The 18,078-nt window shown below is 47.7% G+C and overlaps 1 protein-coding gene across 5 annotated transcripts in view; it reads left to right on the top strand.

The window, feature by feature from the left end:
- kcnab1a (potassium voltage-gated channel subfamily A regulatory beta subunit 1a) overlaps positions 1–18,078 on the top strand; it is a 64,653-nt gene that overhangs the window by 39,061 nt on the left and 7,514 nt on the right. For all 5 annotated transcript variants that reach the window (XM_053872337.1, XM_053872339.1, XM_053872340.1 and 2 more), the window contains 2 exons: positions 12,097–12,140; positions 17,659–17,696. In XM_053872337.1, the coding sequence (XP_053728312.1) occupies positions 12,097–12,140; positions 17,659–17,696 (82 nt within the window). The remainder of the gene's footprint in view (positions 1–12,096; positions 12,141–17,658; positions 17,697–18,078) is intronic.

Genomic DNA, 18,078 nt, shown 5'->3' with positions numbered 1-18,078 from the left:
TTTGATGATGCTGTCTTGGCGCCTCTTTCTTTCTTCACTTGAATTCTAGGTTGTATTGTCAACAGCTTAATTCCCACCTCAATTTTCATGTTCTATGACAAAACAGATAATTGCTCACGACAATGAAACGTGTGTAACTTTTGTCTTGCTGGTGACGATACAACTAACCCTGGTCCTTGTTCTGCCTCCGGAGGATCCACGTCCCCAGCAGCGGTGTGACCTTTCCACCTGTCTACTGTACATTATGAATGGGGCTGGAATCCTAGTGCACCTATGCATGTGTGTACGTCGGAGCGTTTCTGTTGCTATTCACTGCAGCGAATGCCTGTTTCCATCCATGAACAACACACCAGAAACGCTGGGACGCCGTTTCTGGTGTGTTGTTCATGAATTGTACCCCCACACTCCAAAATCTGCTATGGCGGCACAGAAACTGCTGACTTTTCTTCACGTCCCATACGTGGATTTAAGTCTAGTCTTGTGCTTGTGTTATGTTACATGCTCATAATTGACGGTTCTGTTAAGTAACCCCTCACATTTACTGTGTGACAGAGTTCACACAAACAAACAACCCCACATGTGTATCATTTTGTGGAATATCCCATTACCCTACATATATATATATACATTACAAGTTTACTTCAACCTTCAAGTCCATCCTGGGACTCTTCATCCCTGTGCACGTGTGGACTCACTTGTCGGATGAATTTGACGTGATTTTAAAACGTGGACTTCACTGCAACCAGCTGCTTTGTATCATGAGATGGGAATGTGATTATGTCAGCAAGAGCCGATGACCATGAAACATATGTTTTGTAGCCTTTCACAGGTGAAAGCAGCGTCACGTGACATGCTTCAAATTCACACGAACAGCGGAAAAATGACTAAGGTGAAGTGAAGCCCACTTTTCTTCACCAGATGCTCACCATGTTGTGTGCTGTGTTTTAAATCAGGCCTAATCTTGCAAAACGTCCGTAAAGCTAAACTTATTTTCGATGACCTAAAAGTCTGAATAGTACTGCTGTTGTGTGCGTGCTGCACTTGGAATAATAAGCATGTATTGAATCATGTCAAAAATGAAAGTCATAAAGACAAACAATTGCCCCAGTAAAAGACGAATACAGTTCCTAAAAGTGGATAAAATTTGAATCTGGAAGAAACTGAATTGTCACTTAAAGTGGCTTCATTGTCAGTTTATAGATCAATGAACTCATTAAACTTGAAACTGAAGTGCAAATGGAAGAGCATGAAACAGTGCGACAACACAATTACACGTGTCTTCTTGCTCCATTGGTCTGGAGCTCACCTCATGAGGTCTGAAGAATTAAAAATGGAGCGTGGTTCTTCATTTGCGTCAGCCTTGTGACAATCATTCAGTGTTTGGATCTGGATGTAGGAAAACAGAAGCAGGCAAGTGGCTGCTCAGGGAGAGTTGCACTTCCCTCAGTCATTATTAGTCCAGCGGTAGATTTGTGGTGGAGGCCTGTGAAGTGGGAGTGATTCTGGATGGTTGCAGATGCAGAGCAACACAGTCCAATGCTTCTGAGGACCCTCCCCCTCCAGGCAGCAGAGGAGAGACTTCAGCTGTTCGTCGACAATTTGCTGTGAAGTAGATTAGCCAGAGCAAGTGCGACTGTTGCTGATGAAATCAGCGCGATGGCGATGCATTGATCGAATCCCAGGGTTGGACGTTCATCATGCATGAAGACTCACCGGCTGCATGTATCCTCCTCACTGCTCTGATGTTTGGGCTGTTGGACACCAAGCTCACGTGAACGTAGTGAAGGGAAACCTCATCACCCCGTCATCTCTAGCTCTGCCAACTCGTTGAGCAGTAGACCATTTACTTATAATCTTCAAATCTCTAACAAGTCCTTCCCAGCATATAAGGCCGGGTCCTACCTCATCTGCTCACCTGCACTGCCGTGTCAGAGCCAGAGAGCTCGATCATAACAGGACAACTCATTTTATTGACGGACAGGTCCGTCTCATTTCATACTGTTGGATTCCAACTGTTTTCACTGACGTGATCCTGCAGCTATCATCATCAGTGAGAGACGTCTGGCTCTGTGAACTCACTGATAAAACCCTGCTTGTCGTTTCCGTCTCTGCGTAAACTACACCTGAGAAAGGCTGCTCATCCATCTTGGTGAGATTACAGATTATTTCTTGGGCAATTAGCTTAGTGTTGCGAATGTCACGCTGGGTGTTGCTAAGTGTCAGCTGCGCTAACAGCTGCTGAGGAACCAGCGCTCTCACTTTCATGAGCCCAGAAAACTCTCTGTGCTCTCTCAAGTGCTGGAGCTTTAAATGGCGTGTTTCATTTGAAGGCGCTTCCCTGCGTAGAATTGTTCCGTGTATATGCTGCAGGAGAAGCTTCACGGCTGCTGCCCAGTGAGCAGCGAGGCGGGGGGAGCGCCGGTTGACTCATGTGCTCGGTTGTTGTGATCGGCAGTGATAGGTAGTGATCGGCATTTCCGCGATTGGTCACCGATCGATTGGCGCAATGTTTTTCTACTGTTCTGCCCAACTTCGCCCATTTTCTTGCCACAAAACAAAACACTCTCTCACAGGTATTTAAGTGGAGGATCACAGAGACGTACAGTCGGAAGATCCACCCACCAGCAGGTCCGTGAACTGGGAACAGCTGCCGCAGAAGCTCAGGATTTCCCATCCAGGTTTCTCGACAGTCTCACATGTCTCTCTCAGGTTTTAACGGTTAGAATTCATGGCTGAAGTGAAGCAGGAGGGTTTACATTGCTGGTGTTTGGTTAAGTACCGATTGTTGCAGCAAGCTGACTGACAGACTGTTCCCCCAGAATGTGAGAGAGCAACAAGGGTTCAAATGCTGCCTGTTTACTGATTCATTAGGAACCAAAAATGGCAGCCAGGCGAAGTGAATTGTCCGTACGTGTCCCCTGCACATGGCTTCTCATTCCGCTTCTTGTTGATTGGTTCACTGCTCGCGGGCAGTCACTCGCTGATCCTAGTTAATTCAGGCTTTTGGTTGTTGTGCTGTGTGGCGTGTGGCGTAACCATTGCTATGTCACTGTGACACCTCTGTGGGCACCAAATTCTGGGGGAAAGTGCTTTGGATTTCAGACTAATTAGCTGCGTCTGGTGAAGTCACGGTACAGTATGGTTTGGTAATCCATCTGACAGTCTGAGCAGATGTTCGCGGTTGGGAGGGGGGAGGGATGCAGCTGAGCCAGCTCTCTTTAACCTAAAAAACTCCTCATCTAATTGACCTGGTTGTGCTGCCGCGGGTCACGAGGATGTTCCAGCGTGAATGACGGTTCAGCAGCCTTCACGTCACGATAAACTGCCGATCACTCAAGTGACTGCTGCTCTATCACCGTCAGTGTTACGCTCACCTTACACTCAGATCATCGGAGGAGAGTGATACGAGAAGTTTGCTTTGGTAGCAGCTCCAGTTTAGAGATCAGAAAGAGTGAAAACCCAACCGTCGCTCATGTCCATTCATGTAGGAGTTTGTTTTTTCTGCATTGTCACAATGTGCAGTGCAGGAAATGCATGCAACAAAGGCGATTCCAGACCACGGCCATTTTGTGTTATGGTAAGCGAGCAAGGTTGCTAGTACTGCAGTGCTAGGCACGTGGTTGTTTCTGATTAGCCTCATTGGCGAGGTGTGATGAGGTCATCAAAGGCGACTCCATAGGCTACAATTCCATTTGGTGAAACTCAGTCATCATGTTGCCAGAGGAGAAAAACAACGGTACAGATATGAGCTAGTCCAATAATATCGGAGCAGAATGACTTTGACTTGTTCAACTGAATTCCCAATGAGCTGCAATGTTTGGTTGTTGGCTGGAGCTTGACAGGTCGGCCACTTGACACCGCTGTGGCACAGTGAATCCGACTCGAAGTATGGTTTCCCCTCCGCAGCCACTGAGTCACAGCGAGCTGCCTCAGTAGGAACGTGGCTGCACATCATTACTCCCAGCAGAGGCAAGACTTCATCATGGATATCTTTATTCAAACGTGGTTTGGTTTTAGTGAAATGGCCTCCGTAACCTCGGGAGAAAGTCGAGGAAATTGTTGTAATGGTGGCGCTGCAGGACTCCAGTCCTCTTGGAAAACGCTTGAGAGGAGGTTGGCGACTACATAATGATGCGTTACAGCTCCCTGCGGTGTCTTTTCGCTGTGGGAGTAGAATTACCGAAGGTGGCGTCTTCTTTACCGTCCTTCACTGTTCAATATGTGCACAAGGTTCACTGCTTAATGTGTATCCCTCAGACAAAAGAACAAGTTGGATATCTCGGCCTGTTGCTGCTGGACTGTGAGTGAATGAGTGTTTACGTTGATGGCATGACCACAAAGGGTGACCTCGCCATGTAGAAGGAATAAATAAATCATGCATGTGCCGTATACTGTGGCGTGGATTTCAGCGTTTGTGTGCACTCTGAACTGAATTAACCTTTGTATCTGCGGTCACAGACTGGGGTGAAGGTCTGAGGGTCAGCGCCTCTTGTGTTTTCTCTTTATTGGGCAACTAGTGGACTGGGGAAAGGGAACAATTCCTAACCATGAGTAGCCATCATTTTGTGCTTGTTGGGAGATCAATGGAAGACATTGAAATTGTCATGGAGGAAATTGGTTTCCAGTCAGTGAGGTAACAGAAGGAGCAAAAAACTATTCACATCATCCAATTTCAATCAAATCCTCTGGATGGAGGAGATTTTAATCACTGAATATCTCATACTTCAGTCGTCGGCTAACCCACTCCATTTCCAACTGCACAGCTGTCCTGTGGCCAGTCCTGTGGTCTTCTCCACCATGTGTGTCTACGGTCCAACTGTGTTGACAGGCTGTTTCCCAGCAGTGGAGCGCACTCTTTGCCAGGTTATGACACTCACATTTACGCTGTACACAAGGTGCTGAATGACTTGCTGCTGTTTGGCTGCCCACCACTCGCAGCCCACCTCCCAACCCACCTGCTGCCTCCTCGACGCTTGACAGGCATGAAATTTCCCCACTGCTGCTGAGTTCACTGTGCACCCTGACACCAGACCGAGCAAGAGTGTGTTCGCCACTCAGATGAGCGTTAGCTGGCGGAATTTAAAAAGCTATCGCAGCAGTTTGTTGGGATTTAGAATGTCCAATGTCACTGTGTGAATTAATGAAAAAAAAGAGTCCCAAACGTGCTTGGATAGTGAATTAGAGAAGTCATTTCTTTTCCTTGGTGGTCTTGTCTAAAGTGACATTTCCTCTCTGAGCTCTTCAGCTTTCCCCTGAAATAAGTGGGTTCTGTCATTACTGCCATGATCCTTCAGGGGCCACGTGAACCTGCTTCTGTGACGTCGCAAATGGAAGAGATCCGGAAAGGATGACATGCAAGCTCCTTATTCAGAGTACATGAGGTGGATGGACAATGTTGTTTCACTCTTCGCCATCGCCTTCGGTCTTTTTTTCATATGTAAATGAAATACGCACAAGTGTGTTCCATTGTTTGCTGCACTTTGTCATGCAACATGATGGTGAAGCCAAAAACACATTCAGCATTGGCTGGAGGAATGCTCGGCCCGGGTCAGCAGTCGGTCGCTTCAGGAGGCGGGTCAAGAGGATTCGGGACAGAAATGTGAATTTGAACAAAATAATTGTATTAGCATGCAGTGAAGCAGAAGCTGCACACTGTTGAGCGTTTATAGCATTTTCACCTGTTCTTTCTAGTGAAAGTCAGTCCAGGTGAGTTTACTCTGCAGGATTTGCTGTGATGAGCTTTTATTCCATTATGATCATTAAATGCATGTTTCATTCTCCTCAAAAATCTCTCTGAGCTTCGGAGTCAGGAGCCAAGAATGTTTTGGTTTTTTTCTGTGGCTGTCTTGAGCTGTCCGCCTTGGCTAACAACAGCATTCCTCTGTGGTTCCTCTGTTGCCGTTTGAGCCACTCACCAAGATGATTCATTCGTCGTTTCAAATGGAGAGATAATGACGACGGAGTTGGTTATTCACTCTATTATTGATGCCATGTGGTGAAGAAATGAGAACATTCATTAACACAGAGTCAGCGTGGACGTCAGAGGTTCCTTAAGATTCAGTGCCACCTTCACATGAGGCAAAAGGCAACACAGTTCCCAGGAGTTTGAGTTCAATGGCCAAGTGAATACAGTATGTTGAGGAGAGCCAGCATCGGATTCTGTTGCTTTTCAAACAGCAGGTTTCATTGCAGCTTGATTGTTTCAGCCTTTAATAGTGGAAAACGTGGCTGTGGCTGAAGACTGCGGGCCACGGTTGATGGCTAATAACGAAACAACCTCATACAGTACAAGCTGAACAATTCAATGTAGCGATGAAGTGGCTCGGTAGCAGCCCTGTGTTGTAATGGGCCTCCATTTTTTAATTCCACCACAGTGAGGTGTACTGTCGTGGGCAGAGATCTGCTCGCAGAAGCACTGTTTTGGGTTAGGACTGTGTCCCTGTCCCAGTCCCTGTCCGGAGCTCAGGTGGCGTCCTCATGCAGCCTCACCCGCTCTGCTCCTCTCTGGGCTGAGAAGCGTGTCAGACGTGTCTCTGCTGCGTAAACAGCAATTCCATTTTCGTCTCACATGCTTCATGGAGGTGAAACCAATTCCCTCCTGGGCCAAATTCTTTTTCCATATTAACCACCAGTGGACTCACGTAGCATCAACTGGGTGTTCTATCTGTGTGCCAATTACATTTCCTCATTATATTTGTCTCCATGCCTGACGCAGCATCATGTTTTTGAAAGAAACACAGTTGGGTGTTTTCCAGGTGAAGGTACTCACGGAGTTGCTTTGACTCCCTATTCAGTGCATCGCCTTTTTGTCTTGTCATACACTGCACAATGAACGATGAGACGATGCACAGTACTGAGCCATTCAGCTTGTGCAACATCAGAGAGAGTTCTACTTTGCTTTACTGAAAAGTTGACTCAACTTTACAATACTGGTTCTGACAACCGACCAGACGTTGCCAACTCGTACATAAAGACTATGGTATGGAATGTCATCTGGGGGCAAGTGTCACTCGGTCACTCAAGAATCCCGCTCACATGAGAACGGCCAAAGCCGTGGTACTGCATGGATGGAAAGATGCAATGTTTTATTAGACGTGTCATAAAGAGTGGGCCGACGCTCGACCTCCAAACTCAGCAAAACTATTCGTTCTTGTAGAAAAACCTCGACGTTGCTCCTGGACTGGGTGGAGGTTGGGCGCTTCTGTCTCTGGTGCTGTGCAGAGCCACAGTAACCTGTAACAGCTGCCTTTAAATGACATGGGCCCAATAGCTCCGACAAAATGCAGACAAAACAGAGTTTATATCAGGAGTGTGAATCTTTGTCTCACAATTCGATTCTGATTTTTGGGGCCACGATTCAAAAACCAATTTTATGATCTAAATTGCTGTTATTGATAATGATTTCTGATCATGATCTACTCCCGTCAACGTTGCAGACGGAATCAAGCCCAAAGTGACGCCAAACGCTGGACTTCAGCGAAGCTGGCGCTGGTACTGGCGGCTGTTCTGCCGTCTCGGTTTGGGTATGTTCTGGGTGTGCGTGTGTCTCAGAGCGGGCTGCGCTGTGACGTCTGGACGTGGTGTGCAGTGGCAAAATGGAGCGACTTTTTATTTTTAAATGGAGGTTGGCACCTTGCTAATCGATTCTGTATCGTCAGGAATGTGATTTGATATACACATGAAAATAAAAATGAACAATACCATAGTCATGTATAAAAATAGCAGAGGTTGATCATGAAGACGTCTCTCTGTCATTGCTAGATTGATTCCAAGTTGAGTGTGGCGCTCAGAAGGAAGCCACTGGAAACACCTCCTGAGCCACAGTTTGGGTTTGGACTGGGATGGAACCGGGTCTTCACACGAACTGATGGCCTTCATTTCCCAAAGCCTGTGATCCTCACATGACGTGGGGCAAGAGGCAGGAGCCTGGAGTGAGCAGCGTCTCTCGTCCTGCTCAGTCGTCTCCCGGAGACACAAAGCAACTCATTAGCACTTCTTTTTCTTCTTTGCCAGCATTGGTGCGTTTGCTTCTCCATTAGCAGTTTCATTGACAAAGTTGTGGAGTTTGGGGATCAGTTTGAAGCGCTGTGATTTCAGTGGGGTCCTGTGATTGGTTTGGGAAGGTGGTTCAAGGGTGTGATCAATGAACTTTGATGCAGGCTGTGTTCCAGTGATGTTCCAGTGATGCTCTGGTGGCTTGGTCTGCTTCTTCTGGAGGGGTGCTCCCCTGGTGGCAGAGCAGGAACTGGTGTCGGGAATGTGCCGAAGCTCAGAGTGAATGAGGAACGATCAAATTCTTCCTTTAGATTTGGAGCACTGAATGTAAAATATCTTTTGTTGACTGTTGTGTTTGTGCTCCAAATATCTTTGTCTGTCGGAGCATGGATTAAATGAAAAACAGATGTCTTAACTGGCAATTAAACACACTGTGTCAGACTGTGGTGATGCCGAGTTAATGGTGGAGTCAGTACCAGATCCAAGGAAACTGCTGACACGTGAGAGGACGGGGCTATTATTGCCTCGGTGCCTGGGGTATTAGAGCAAGCCATTACTGTCCATCATGAGGCAAGTGAAGACAAGTTTAAGTGGAGATGAATAGCCTCACTGATGGAGAAGGTTTGTTAGTGTGGAAACACTGGGGGGTTCTTATTTCAATAAATATTTGATGGACTGCTTGAGTGGGAGTGTGGGCGGAGCTTTGGTGCGGGGCTGCCTATATGTGTTGTTTGCATAATGCGAAGAGCTGTTGGAAACGATTTCTAAATGAAGGAGAGGATCACGTTCTCACTTTCACCTCCCGAGTGGGGGAATCTTATTTTCCTCCTCAGCATTATCGTCTCCATCCCTTCACTTCACGCCCTCCCCACCACTGCCGCCGCCGCCACTCATTTAGCGGCCTCTCTGAGCGCCAAGCGTGAGGAAGATGAAACTTAATCTTCTCCACAGAGAGCCTCAAGATTCCCCGGCTTCTGCGACGTAATCGACATCACCCGCTCTGACAACAAGATGTGTTTGAGGAACTGCTAAGTTAGAAAAACTAACAACAGGTGGCTTCATTGGTGAAGTGACATCTCAGCCTTTGGTCTGGAATGTTTCTACAATAGGCCATTGCCCTCTGAGAAAACAGAGGACAGTCTTAAGGTGCACAGCAGAGAGTCCTGTAAAGTCGTACCACGTTGAGAGCGACATGGACTCCATCACAGAAAGCCTGCTTGTTCGTCATCCCACCTTCGCTGTGTTTCCTTTCCACCATGATTTGTCAGTTCTGTGCTTGGAAAGCGACCAGCGCTGTCTCTTTAAACCCAAAATAGAGTGCACCTGGATCACCATCTTTCATGGTTTGGGCCTGGAATCCGCAGCATCATCAATAAGCGTTGGAGCGTCCGCGGCCTGACTCAGCTTCTGTGTTCGCTGTGATCTAACTTTGTCCAGACTGTGGGCAGGACTCTGCCAGCCATTCTATTTCTGCTAACCTTACAGAACAGGCTCACTCACGCTTGCTGCGTCGCTTGCAGTCTCTGCAAACCTTTCTTTCGCCTTTGGTCGAGACTGGAGAAGCTGGTGGTGAATAACAACAAAGTCCGTTCAGCAACCTTCAAGAGGGGGGCCTCCTCCAGGTGGGCATCTGGTGATCAGCTCTGAGCTGCTTCCATGCCCACTCAGACAGTCTGGTATTGGTGTGTGGACGGTTGGCAGGGGGACGCCATCGATTCAGCATATTTGGACAGAATAAACAGACCTGGCAACCCGAGCATCGCCAGCCCTCACCAGCCTTTGAACTTGAATGAAAGCCAGATTCCCTCCCAGACTTGCTGTGTGAGCTTCTGTGTTGGGGTCGCTCATCGTCTGCTAATGAACGGTCAGTGATTCATCCTTAACAATCCCCTCAGAAGCTAGTTCGATGAAACGACAAAGTAAGTGTCGTTTCTCCAGCCCTCTTAATGACTTACTCGCAGCGCCGAGTCTCAGAGCCCCACTTCGCTGCTCTGCGGTCTGTTTTACAGGCTTTGTTTCCAGCATTATTAAGCATGCGGCTGGTGAACTCGCCGGATCGCAAACGCTTTCTCATGACAGCCCTGAAAACCACCTGACCGTCTGACCAAGATTGGACCTTTAAATGGGAGCAAAATCTCACGTCGAATAACATGTAACTTGCTCACTAAATGGTGACTGAACCGGTGGAACCGCTCCCATGGAAAGGAAGCCACTCCGCGTCTCCAGGCTGCAGCACATCTGCCTTTAGTGGGAGGCAAATGGGAATGATAGTCCACCAAAACTAACAAAGACAGGAAAACCCAAAAGAGTCAAGACTCACTAAAGTCTGTGACGTCCCTTGTGTTGACGACCGGGAGACGCTGACGAGTGCCATGGTGGGCAAAAGCCTCGTCTATACAAACTTGATGCTTGTTTTCACATGGTGTCTTTGGTCCAGTCTTTATTACTTCAGTCTTGTTCCAATTGTATTGAAAGAAGAACAACAAAAATGATATAACTCAACTGAAGCCGAGCATTTTTCTGAAAGTGAGACGTTCTAGCCAACCCACTCGACAAAACAATTCAAACTAATTGAATTTGAAAGACAAAAAATGAAAAACGAACACTAATGAGAAGTCTCAAACTGTTACTTAGGTAATGGATTCAAGGCTTCCGACTCTGAAAATGAGGCTGGTCACATGCTCTCACAGCACACACTCCTCACACACAACCAGCCAATGACTTTAGATGTGTTGTCGATGTGGCTGCTGAACCGAAGGCTGCCGTTGGGGTCAACCTAGGATGCAAAAGCCGCTGCGGGAGGGAGCGAGACTGGGATCACTCAACCCTGCTTTTACCCCCCCTGGCTTGCTGACAGTCAGTTTCCCAGCAGGCTCCATTGTTCCATGGTGGAGAACCAATCAAAGCACATTTCAAGAGTGGCTTCACGGGACACCTCTCCACACTGTTTCAACTATCCCTCTTGGAGTGGAAAAAAAAAAAACCTTGAAAAATGCAGACGTATCACAAAGCAATTCCAGAATCCTCCCAACGGGAAACTGTGTCAGTTCCACTGCCGCAAATAAACTGATGAATTAGAGGGCACTCTTAGCCTCGCACCTGCTCTTCTTCTTTTGAGAGTGTCCTCTCTAGTTGTATTTTTTTAGGATCACGGACACGTAACGTTTTGGCTCAGGGAGTTCAAGTCTCAGCGCAGAATTGAGAGCCATTATTCTCCTTAATGCAATTGATCCTGCGGCACAGCAACCACTTTGTCCTTGAGTTACAGGTTGCACAGGAGCCAGACGGATCGGGTTATTGCCTTGAAGATGTCTTGGAAGATTAAAAAAAAATCTCCTCTGCAAGCACATTATTAGGTTGTCTTCATCGATAAGGAGCTAATAAGGTTCAACTTGATACACGCACATTTCACAGTCTTCCGTCCTTCACTTTGTATTGATTCCAGAATCGTTGCTCTCTCAGACAGGACCTCGACAGGATCTGTTGTGGGAGGACTGTGAACCAGAGTCACACACAAAATCACCAACAAACTTTCTCTAAGTTAAGAGCGTCAAACAGCTACCAGCCTCCACTGCACACCATGAGGCCAGAATGCATTGGATCCCCACAGACCTCTGTTCAAGAGAATATTCGTCCCATTGGTGAATCCTCTCCACCTGATTGCACATCCATGTGTAGCCACCTGGTGGTTCTTGTGGCCATCGTAATAGAAGAGTAGTGTTCCTGCAGTTCTAGACGTCTGAACATGAAAGGCTTCCTGTCCAGTTTGTGGTCGGGCTGCAGCCTCTCTTCTCTGTGGTTGCTCGAGTGCAGTTCTAGTTTTCTGCTGGTTTTGTTTGCCACCTCTGTCGACACCTTCCTGTTCAGGGTCCGAGTGCAGGTGTGTAAATCTCAGGACAAGACTAGGACTAGAACAGCACACGGCCCTAGGATGAGACGCAGCACACCTGCACTCCACTGTTGCTCCAGAAAAACACTTCATGGAACACGCGTCAGCGCTGGTGGAGATCCAAGCTAACAGTCTGGCGTGGTCTTGACGTGGCTTTCTCACTGTTGAATATGGATCGATCATGTGGATTTGACCAGGCTTTGTCGTTGCAGGAACCTTGGCAAGTCTGGACTCAGAGTTTCCTGCTTAGGACTGGGTGAGTATCATTTATCATTTCTTTGTGCCACTGTGGAAGGAGGATTGCCAACACAGGCTCCACTTAAATGCGGTGCAAGGCTTTGCTTGTTTTGCTAGTGGGCACTGCTATTGAGGGTTGCCTGGAGAATCTCTTCACAGGAACGGGAAGGAGGCACGAGGCATGAGCTGTCACGCACACCCTCTTTTATACCTATTTCTGAGGCGATAACAACCAGCTCTCTGACAACAGCAGAGGACCAGGGCCTGTGTGTTCAGCTCTTCACTGCACAGAAGAGAAGGCTCCTTTGAGCGGCGCAATAATGCAACTGAATTGAACTAGTGGTGTGGATCTTATACCAGAGGAAAGTGTCGTAACCTCTAAATAAAGGTGTCAGTGGTATGTCTTCGCAGTGTGAAGCACTGAACTCACCAGAGTACGGTCAAACTCATGCTTCCACCCCTCATGAACTGCTACTGAAGTGGAGATGCTGCTGGGAATCGCTAGCTCAGCTGCTTGCATCAGATATGATGGTCTTTTACCACAGTTGTCAACTGACTTCCTGCCCAAGCTCATCTGACATTGATTCTGTTTGTCTTTGGACATTTGATGGCTCATTTCAAAGATGCTGAGTAATAATAATCATCATATACATCTGATAATCATAATAACCCTCACAATTTATACAGGGGAAAAAAATCCTGTTATTAAAATAATTCAATAAAAAAAGAAAAAGAAAAAAATAGTTTAGAATCAACTTTAAATTTACTGTAAGTCAAGCACGATTTGATTCCCACATCCAATTGTTGGATGATTGTTTTTCCCCTCTGATCAACACTTAATCCCAAAAGCATTTCATCTAACTGGATGACGTGAGAGGGCGAGTGCGGGGCATTTGCCTCACGCCTGAATTCATGTTGGGATGTCTAAATCAGTTGGTGAAGTCACACAGTTCTCCGGGTGTATTGGATTCAGTGACAGCATGTGGAGCTGTACAGTAGCAGAAACACCACCACTGACGCCATGTTGACCCAGCCAGCCTCTGTGGATCGTCCGCACTGTTGGGCACAGCCTCCTTTTGGTGTTACGGTTCAACTGTAATGGATTCATCAATAGTTTTCTGGCGTCTCGCTCAAACACAACGTGAATTGCAAATGTTGTTTAAAATTGCAAGTTACAGAGTCAAACAGGCCATGGACTGTAGTGGCAATGGTCAGACGGCATGGAGCTGTTGTTCTTCACAAGTGAACTCCTCAAGACGATGAGGACGTCCAAGCACTTGAATATATATATACACCTGTATATACCATGTGTTTAATTAAATGTAATCTCGTCTAAAGGTTTACTAAAGAAAATGTCTGGAAGGTTTCCATCACTGTTTTCTGACTTTATGGCATTCTGCTTTCCCATTTTGTTTTTGTTTACAGCCCTTCAGCTGTTGTTCTCTCTGTAAGCACCTGCCGCTTGAAGCAGTTGTTTTTGGTCCACAGAGGTTGGACTGAGGTTAGATCTGCACCGAGGCAAGATGGCAGTGACTCTGAGTCACAGTGGCATGCAGCCCAGGGTTCGGGAGAAAAACGCATTGAATTACTGGGATCTAGAGTCGACTTCTCCTGGCTGTTCCATGTGTACCATGTTTACACATTATAGTTGTGTGTTTTATTTCCATGAAAGACAGTGAGTCGATGATGAGGCTTCATGAAACACGTGTCCTCATGTCCAGAGCCCACCAGGTGGCGTGTAGGATTAGAAAAACCTTTTCAGTGAAATCTCAGCTGATTTTTACACCTGGAGCACCACCTCCTGAGCTCTGATCGTAGGGATCTTTGAAAAGACAGTGGGCTTTGAATATGAGCACACTGTTTCAGTCGTTACAAGTGCTGCACAATGTCTACAGTCAGGCCACTGCAACCAAATCCAACAGTAGTGGAAAAAGGATGAAACCTGGCATCAAGAGTCTTGCTTGAAAAAGAAGTTGGAACATGCCTGAAGTGTCCAGTGGCTGCTTGAAGTAATGCATGTGTACTATCACACGTCACAGTTTTTATTTTGTTTTCTGTCTTCATCAATGTTCTTTTCATCGATTAGAAGAAAAAATCGACTCTGGGAATTTGTTGTGCCCGGAACGATGTTGCGTTGTCACCAATAGCTTTGTTTCTTTTCTGAAACAATCAAATATCTGTGTGTGTGTGTAATAATTAGCTAAGAAAGAGCAAGATTTTGAAGCAGGGATGAGGCGCACTTGAATGACTGACATCTCCTCATGCTCGTCCAGATTCTCACTCTGAGCTGAAAGCTGTGGCTCAAGAAAAGCTGTAGCCCCGTCTGGATCCAAAGGCTGGTCAACAGATGCAGCCGATCATAGATCATGGCTTGATGAACAAGGCCACCCACTGTGGAACCGCGCCGCTGCTGACAGCTCTCACGCTAGCTAGATAGCTCGCGCCGCGCTAATTGTTTGGGAACAACGATGAAAACTCTGTTTTACTTGGCTGAGCACAGCGGACGGTGCAAGAGGTGCACGAGGAGCTGCCTCAGCATTTCGGTGTGAAATCACCGTATTGGACAGTCAGGGACGACACACACACACACACTCTCTCTCTGGCAGGGGTTCACACCAGCCTCTTCTGCACTGACGCAGCAGTATTGATTGATGAATTCTGGAAATGCGACGAGAGCTCAAGCCTGCAGTGTGAAACGGTGGAGGGAGGATGGATCCGGTGTTAGTCGAGATTGTGACCAGGAGTTACTGCTGCTCCGTTTCTGCTTACTTTGCTCACAGTGCTCCGCCGTTCTCTGCAAGCCGCTTGTCAGAAACCACATGGATTTGGATTTTTGATTTGTGTTTCATGGGGGGGTGTTGACACTAAAGCAATAACATAGCACCCTCACAGCAAACAGACCTGATTCAGTGGAACCGTTTGGAAGAAATATCAAATGTGATGGCAGGTGGCGACAATATCTGGAAGCACAAATGGAAAACCTAAACACTCAGAAGTTATTTTCACTCCCATCGTCCCAAAACCACTCTTCCCCTTTATCCTTGCACTTAACCTTCTCTGCCGTCAATACTGTATAATAATGTTGGCTCCTTTGATAGAAACAGTTGGATGAAACGATGGTGGCTGGCAGCGTTGCTCATTGCTTCCTACACATGTGACAGAAGGATGAGGATCCTCTTTCCCAAATAGTGCCTTGGTCAGGTCTGGGTCTGGATGCTCTCCAGACTAGATAGTGTCTGGTCTGGTCTGGGTCTGGATGCTCTCCAGACTAGATAGTGTCTGGTCTGGTCAGGGTCTGGATGCTCTCCAGACTGGATAGTGTCTGGTCTGGTCAGGGTCTGGATGCTCTCCAGACTGGATAGTGTCTTGGTCTGGTCTGGGTCTGGATGCTCTCCAGACTGGATAGTGTCTGGTCTGGTCTGGGTCTGGATGCTCTCCAGACTGGATAGTGTCTTGGTCTGGTCTGGGTCTGGATGCTCTCCAGACTGGATAGTGTCTGGTCTGGTCTGGGTCTGGATGCTCTCCAGACTGGATAGTGTCTGGTCTGGTGTGGTCCGGGCTGCAGCTCTACCAGGGAGGGAGGTTTTGCCAGTGGAAGTGAGTTCCATCTTTCGTGAGTCTGGGGCTTTGCCTTGTCGCTGGACGTGTATTTCTGAGAGGCCAGCTTAGAGTCGTTTGTCCTGCAGAGTGACTGATGCTGAAGTGAAGTCCCTCAACAGGGAACTCAACAGCACCAGGTTGCTCCATTTGAGGGTGTTGCATAGCAACATTGATTCAATGCTTGACACTTTCCACCTGCAGCTTCCAGCGGCAGAATGCTTTGACTGAGCTCTAATTTCCGACCAATAGCTGAGCTGTTGAGGAAACCACGGTGGCCTTGACATCACGGCGCTGCAGGGTTTCCATCCCACGCTGATCCTCTAACTCGGAGCCGTGGTGGCGTCATCAGCAGCGATTAGGAGCCCAGCCCTGCGGGAGGCAGCAGAGTTGGAGTGATTCACCAGGCCACAGGCAGCAGGCGCTGTCAAGAACAATGCCAAAGAACAGCAGACACATTTCCTTCAGAAACGTCCTGCACCTGGCTGGCATCCAGCCATGAATGAATGAAGAAGCCTTGCTGCCTCACACGCTTGTCTCTGCTGTTTTCTCAGTGTCCCGCTGCCACTGTTGCACATCATTGTGTGGCAGATGATGATGGAAGGTCCAAAGGGTCGGAAGACAAGTGATGAATTCATGTGGTGTGAAATTATGGAGCAGCCAGTGGGAACAGCGCGTCTTCTGGGGAATGACTGAATGGAGGGTGTTTCGTGGTGGAAGGTGGAGCTATTGCTTTGCGTGTGGTCTGGAGAACCCTGGCCCTCCAAGTGTTAGGAGTTTCTTCCCTGGGGAAAGTAGGTTTAATACAAGTAGAGGTCAGCTCCTGGTTTAAAGATGATGTGAGATTTGGTTGAACTTGTCGTGAAAATCCAAATATTTCACTGCAAAGAGCGCCATCTAGTGGACTCTGAAAATGAGAACACGGCATCAGTGTTCTGCTGAGGCGTCATGAAACAGTCAGTGTCCATTTTTCTCCCAGCACCGAGGTGTTGCCGGGGGGAGTTTGGGTTGGGCTGGGGATTCACACTTATGTTCGACAGTCGAGGACAGACAGTGGCAAATGCTGGATCTTTGAGGTCTTTCTTCCGCGATTTTCAAATCCATGTTTTGGCCGTCGGCTGCTGGCAGAACTGAGTCTGGAGAGGGTTGCCACTGCATCCTGGCCGTGTGAGGAGCTGATGTTGGTTGACTTGGTGAGCCATACTTGAAGGTCATGAACTCGGCTTCAGCAGGACACACGCCTGAGCATTTTCCAAATCTAAACCCTCCAAGCCAGAAGACGAATGAAGATGAAAGCGGAGAGATGCTCGATATCAATCAGTCGGAAGTTGTTGGTACAGAAAGGAAACAGACGCACAAAGCAAGTTGTTCCACAGAGTCCTTTGACAACGGACGGCTTGTGTGTTTCATAAGTCAGAAGATAGAACAACATCAATATCATAGTATTTCAACCTGGGGTCCATGATGGAACCAAATGACAGTCATTGATGTGCCACTCCTGACTCTCACCCAGGGAACTCGTAGTGTGAAAGATGGCCACTGCAGCCTGGGTTTCTCTTGGATGTCCTTCCAAGCGTGTCTCAGCACAAACTGTCTCCTATCTTGTCAAGCAGCCCAGACTTGGCTGCCTCTCTGCACATAAGCTTTTGCACCGGGCGTTTCCCAGGTGAAAAACAGCTCACCTCTCTGTCTACGTGAGATAGCAGGAAGTCTCTTGGCTCCGCTCCGCCGTGTCGTCGTCCACAGGCTGGTCGCACCAACCAACAACCCTAACACCGACTCCTCTCACCACATGACAGGGATGGAAGCAGCCGTGGGTCGCACTGGTTGGATCCTTGGGCCGTGCAGTGTTTAGCACCTGATCTCCATCATCTGACGTGAGCGATGGTCACAGTCACTCCCTCCCTCCTAACTCTCTCTCTCTCTCTGTGTGTCTGCAGGAACATGGGTGACATTTGGTGGCCAGATAACTGACGAGGTAGGTCCCATGTTCTGCTGGAGCTCTGTAGGGTCAGGGAGTCATGACATGGTCAGAGAGCAGTTCTGTCGGGGCACAGCTGAAGAGGAATGTCTCACTCTTAACTCTTCAGGCCACCCAGGCCTGGAGGAGCATCAGCGTACAGACGAGCACGAAGCAGCCACAGTTTTGTGTCTGTGGACCTGAAATGAATTGGATCCTAAATCAATTGGAGAAGTGCCATGTGGTGAACATGGATGATTTATGGCTGGGTGTCTCCTGATAAGAGGTGCAGTGCATGATACTGCATATACTCAGGTTTAGAGTCTGCGTGTGAGCCACGACATGAGGGAACAGCATGAGCTCTGTTGTCTCTGCGAGCTCCCCAGACTCCGCTCAGGTG

This window comes from Synchiropus splendidus, chromosome 8 (genome assembly GCF_027744825.2).
Source record: "Synchiropus splendidus isolate RoL2022-P1 chromosome 8, RoL_Sspl_1.0, whole genome shotgun sequence".
Taxonomy (NCBI): Eukaryota; Metazoa; Chordata; class Actinopteri; order Syngnathiformes; family Callionymidae; genus Synchiropus; species Synchiropus splendidus.
This window is presented reverse-complemented; position numbering and strand designations above follow the sequence as displayed.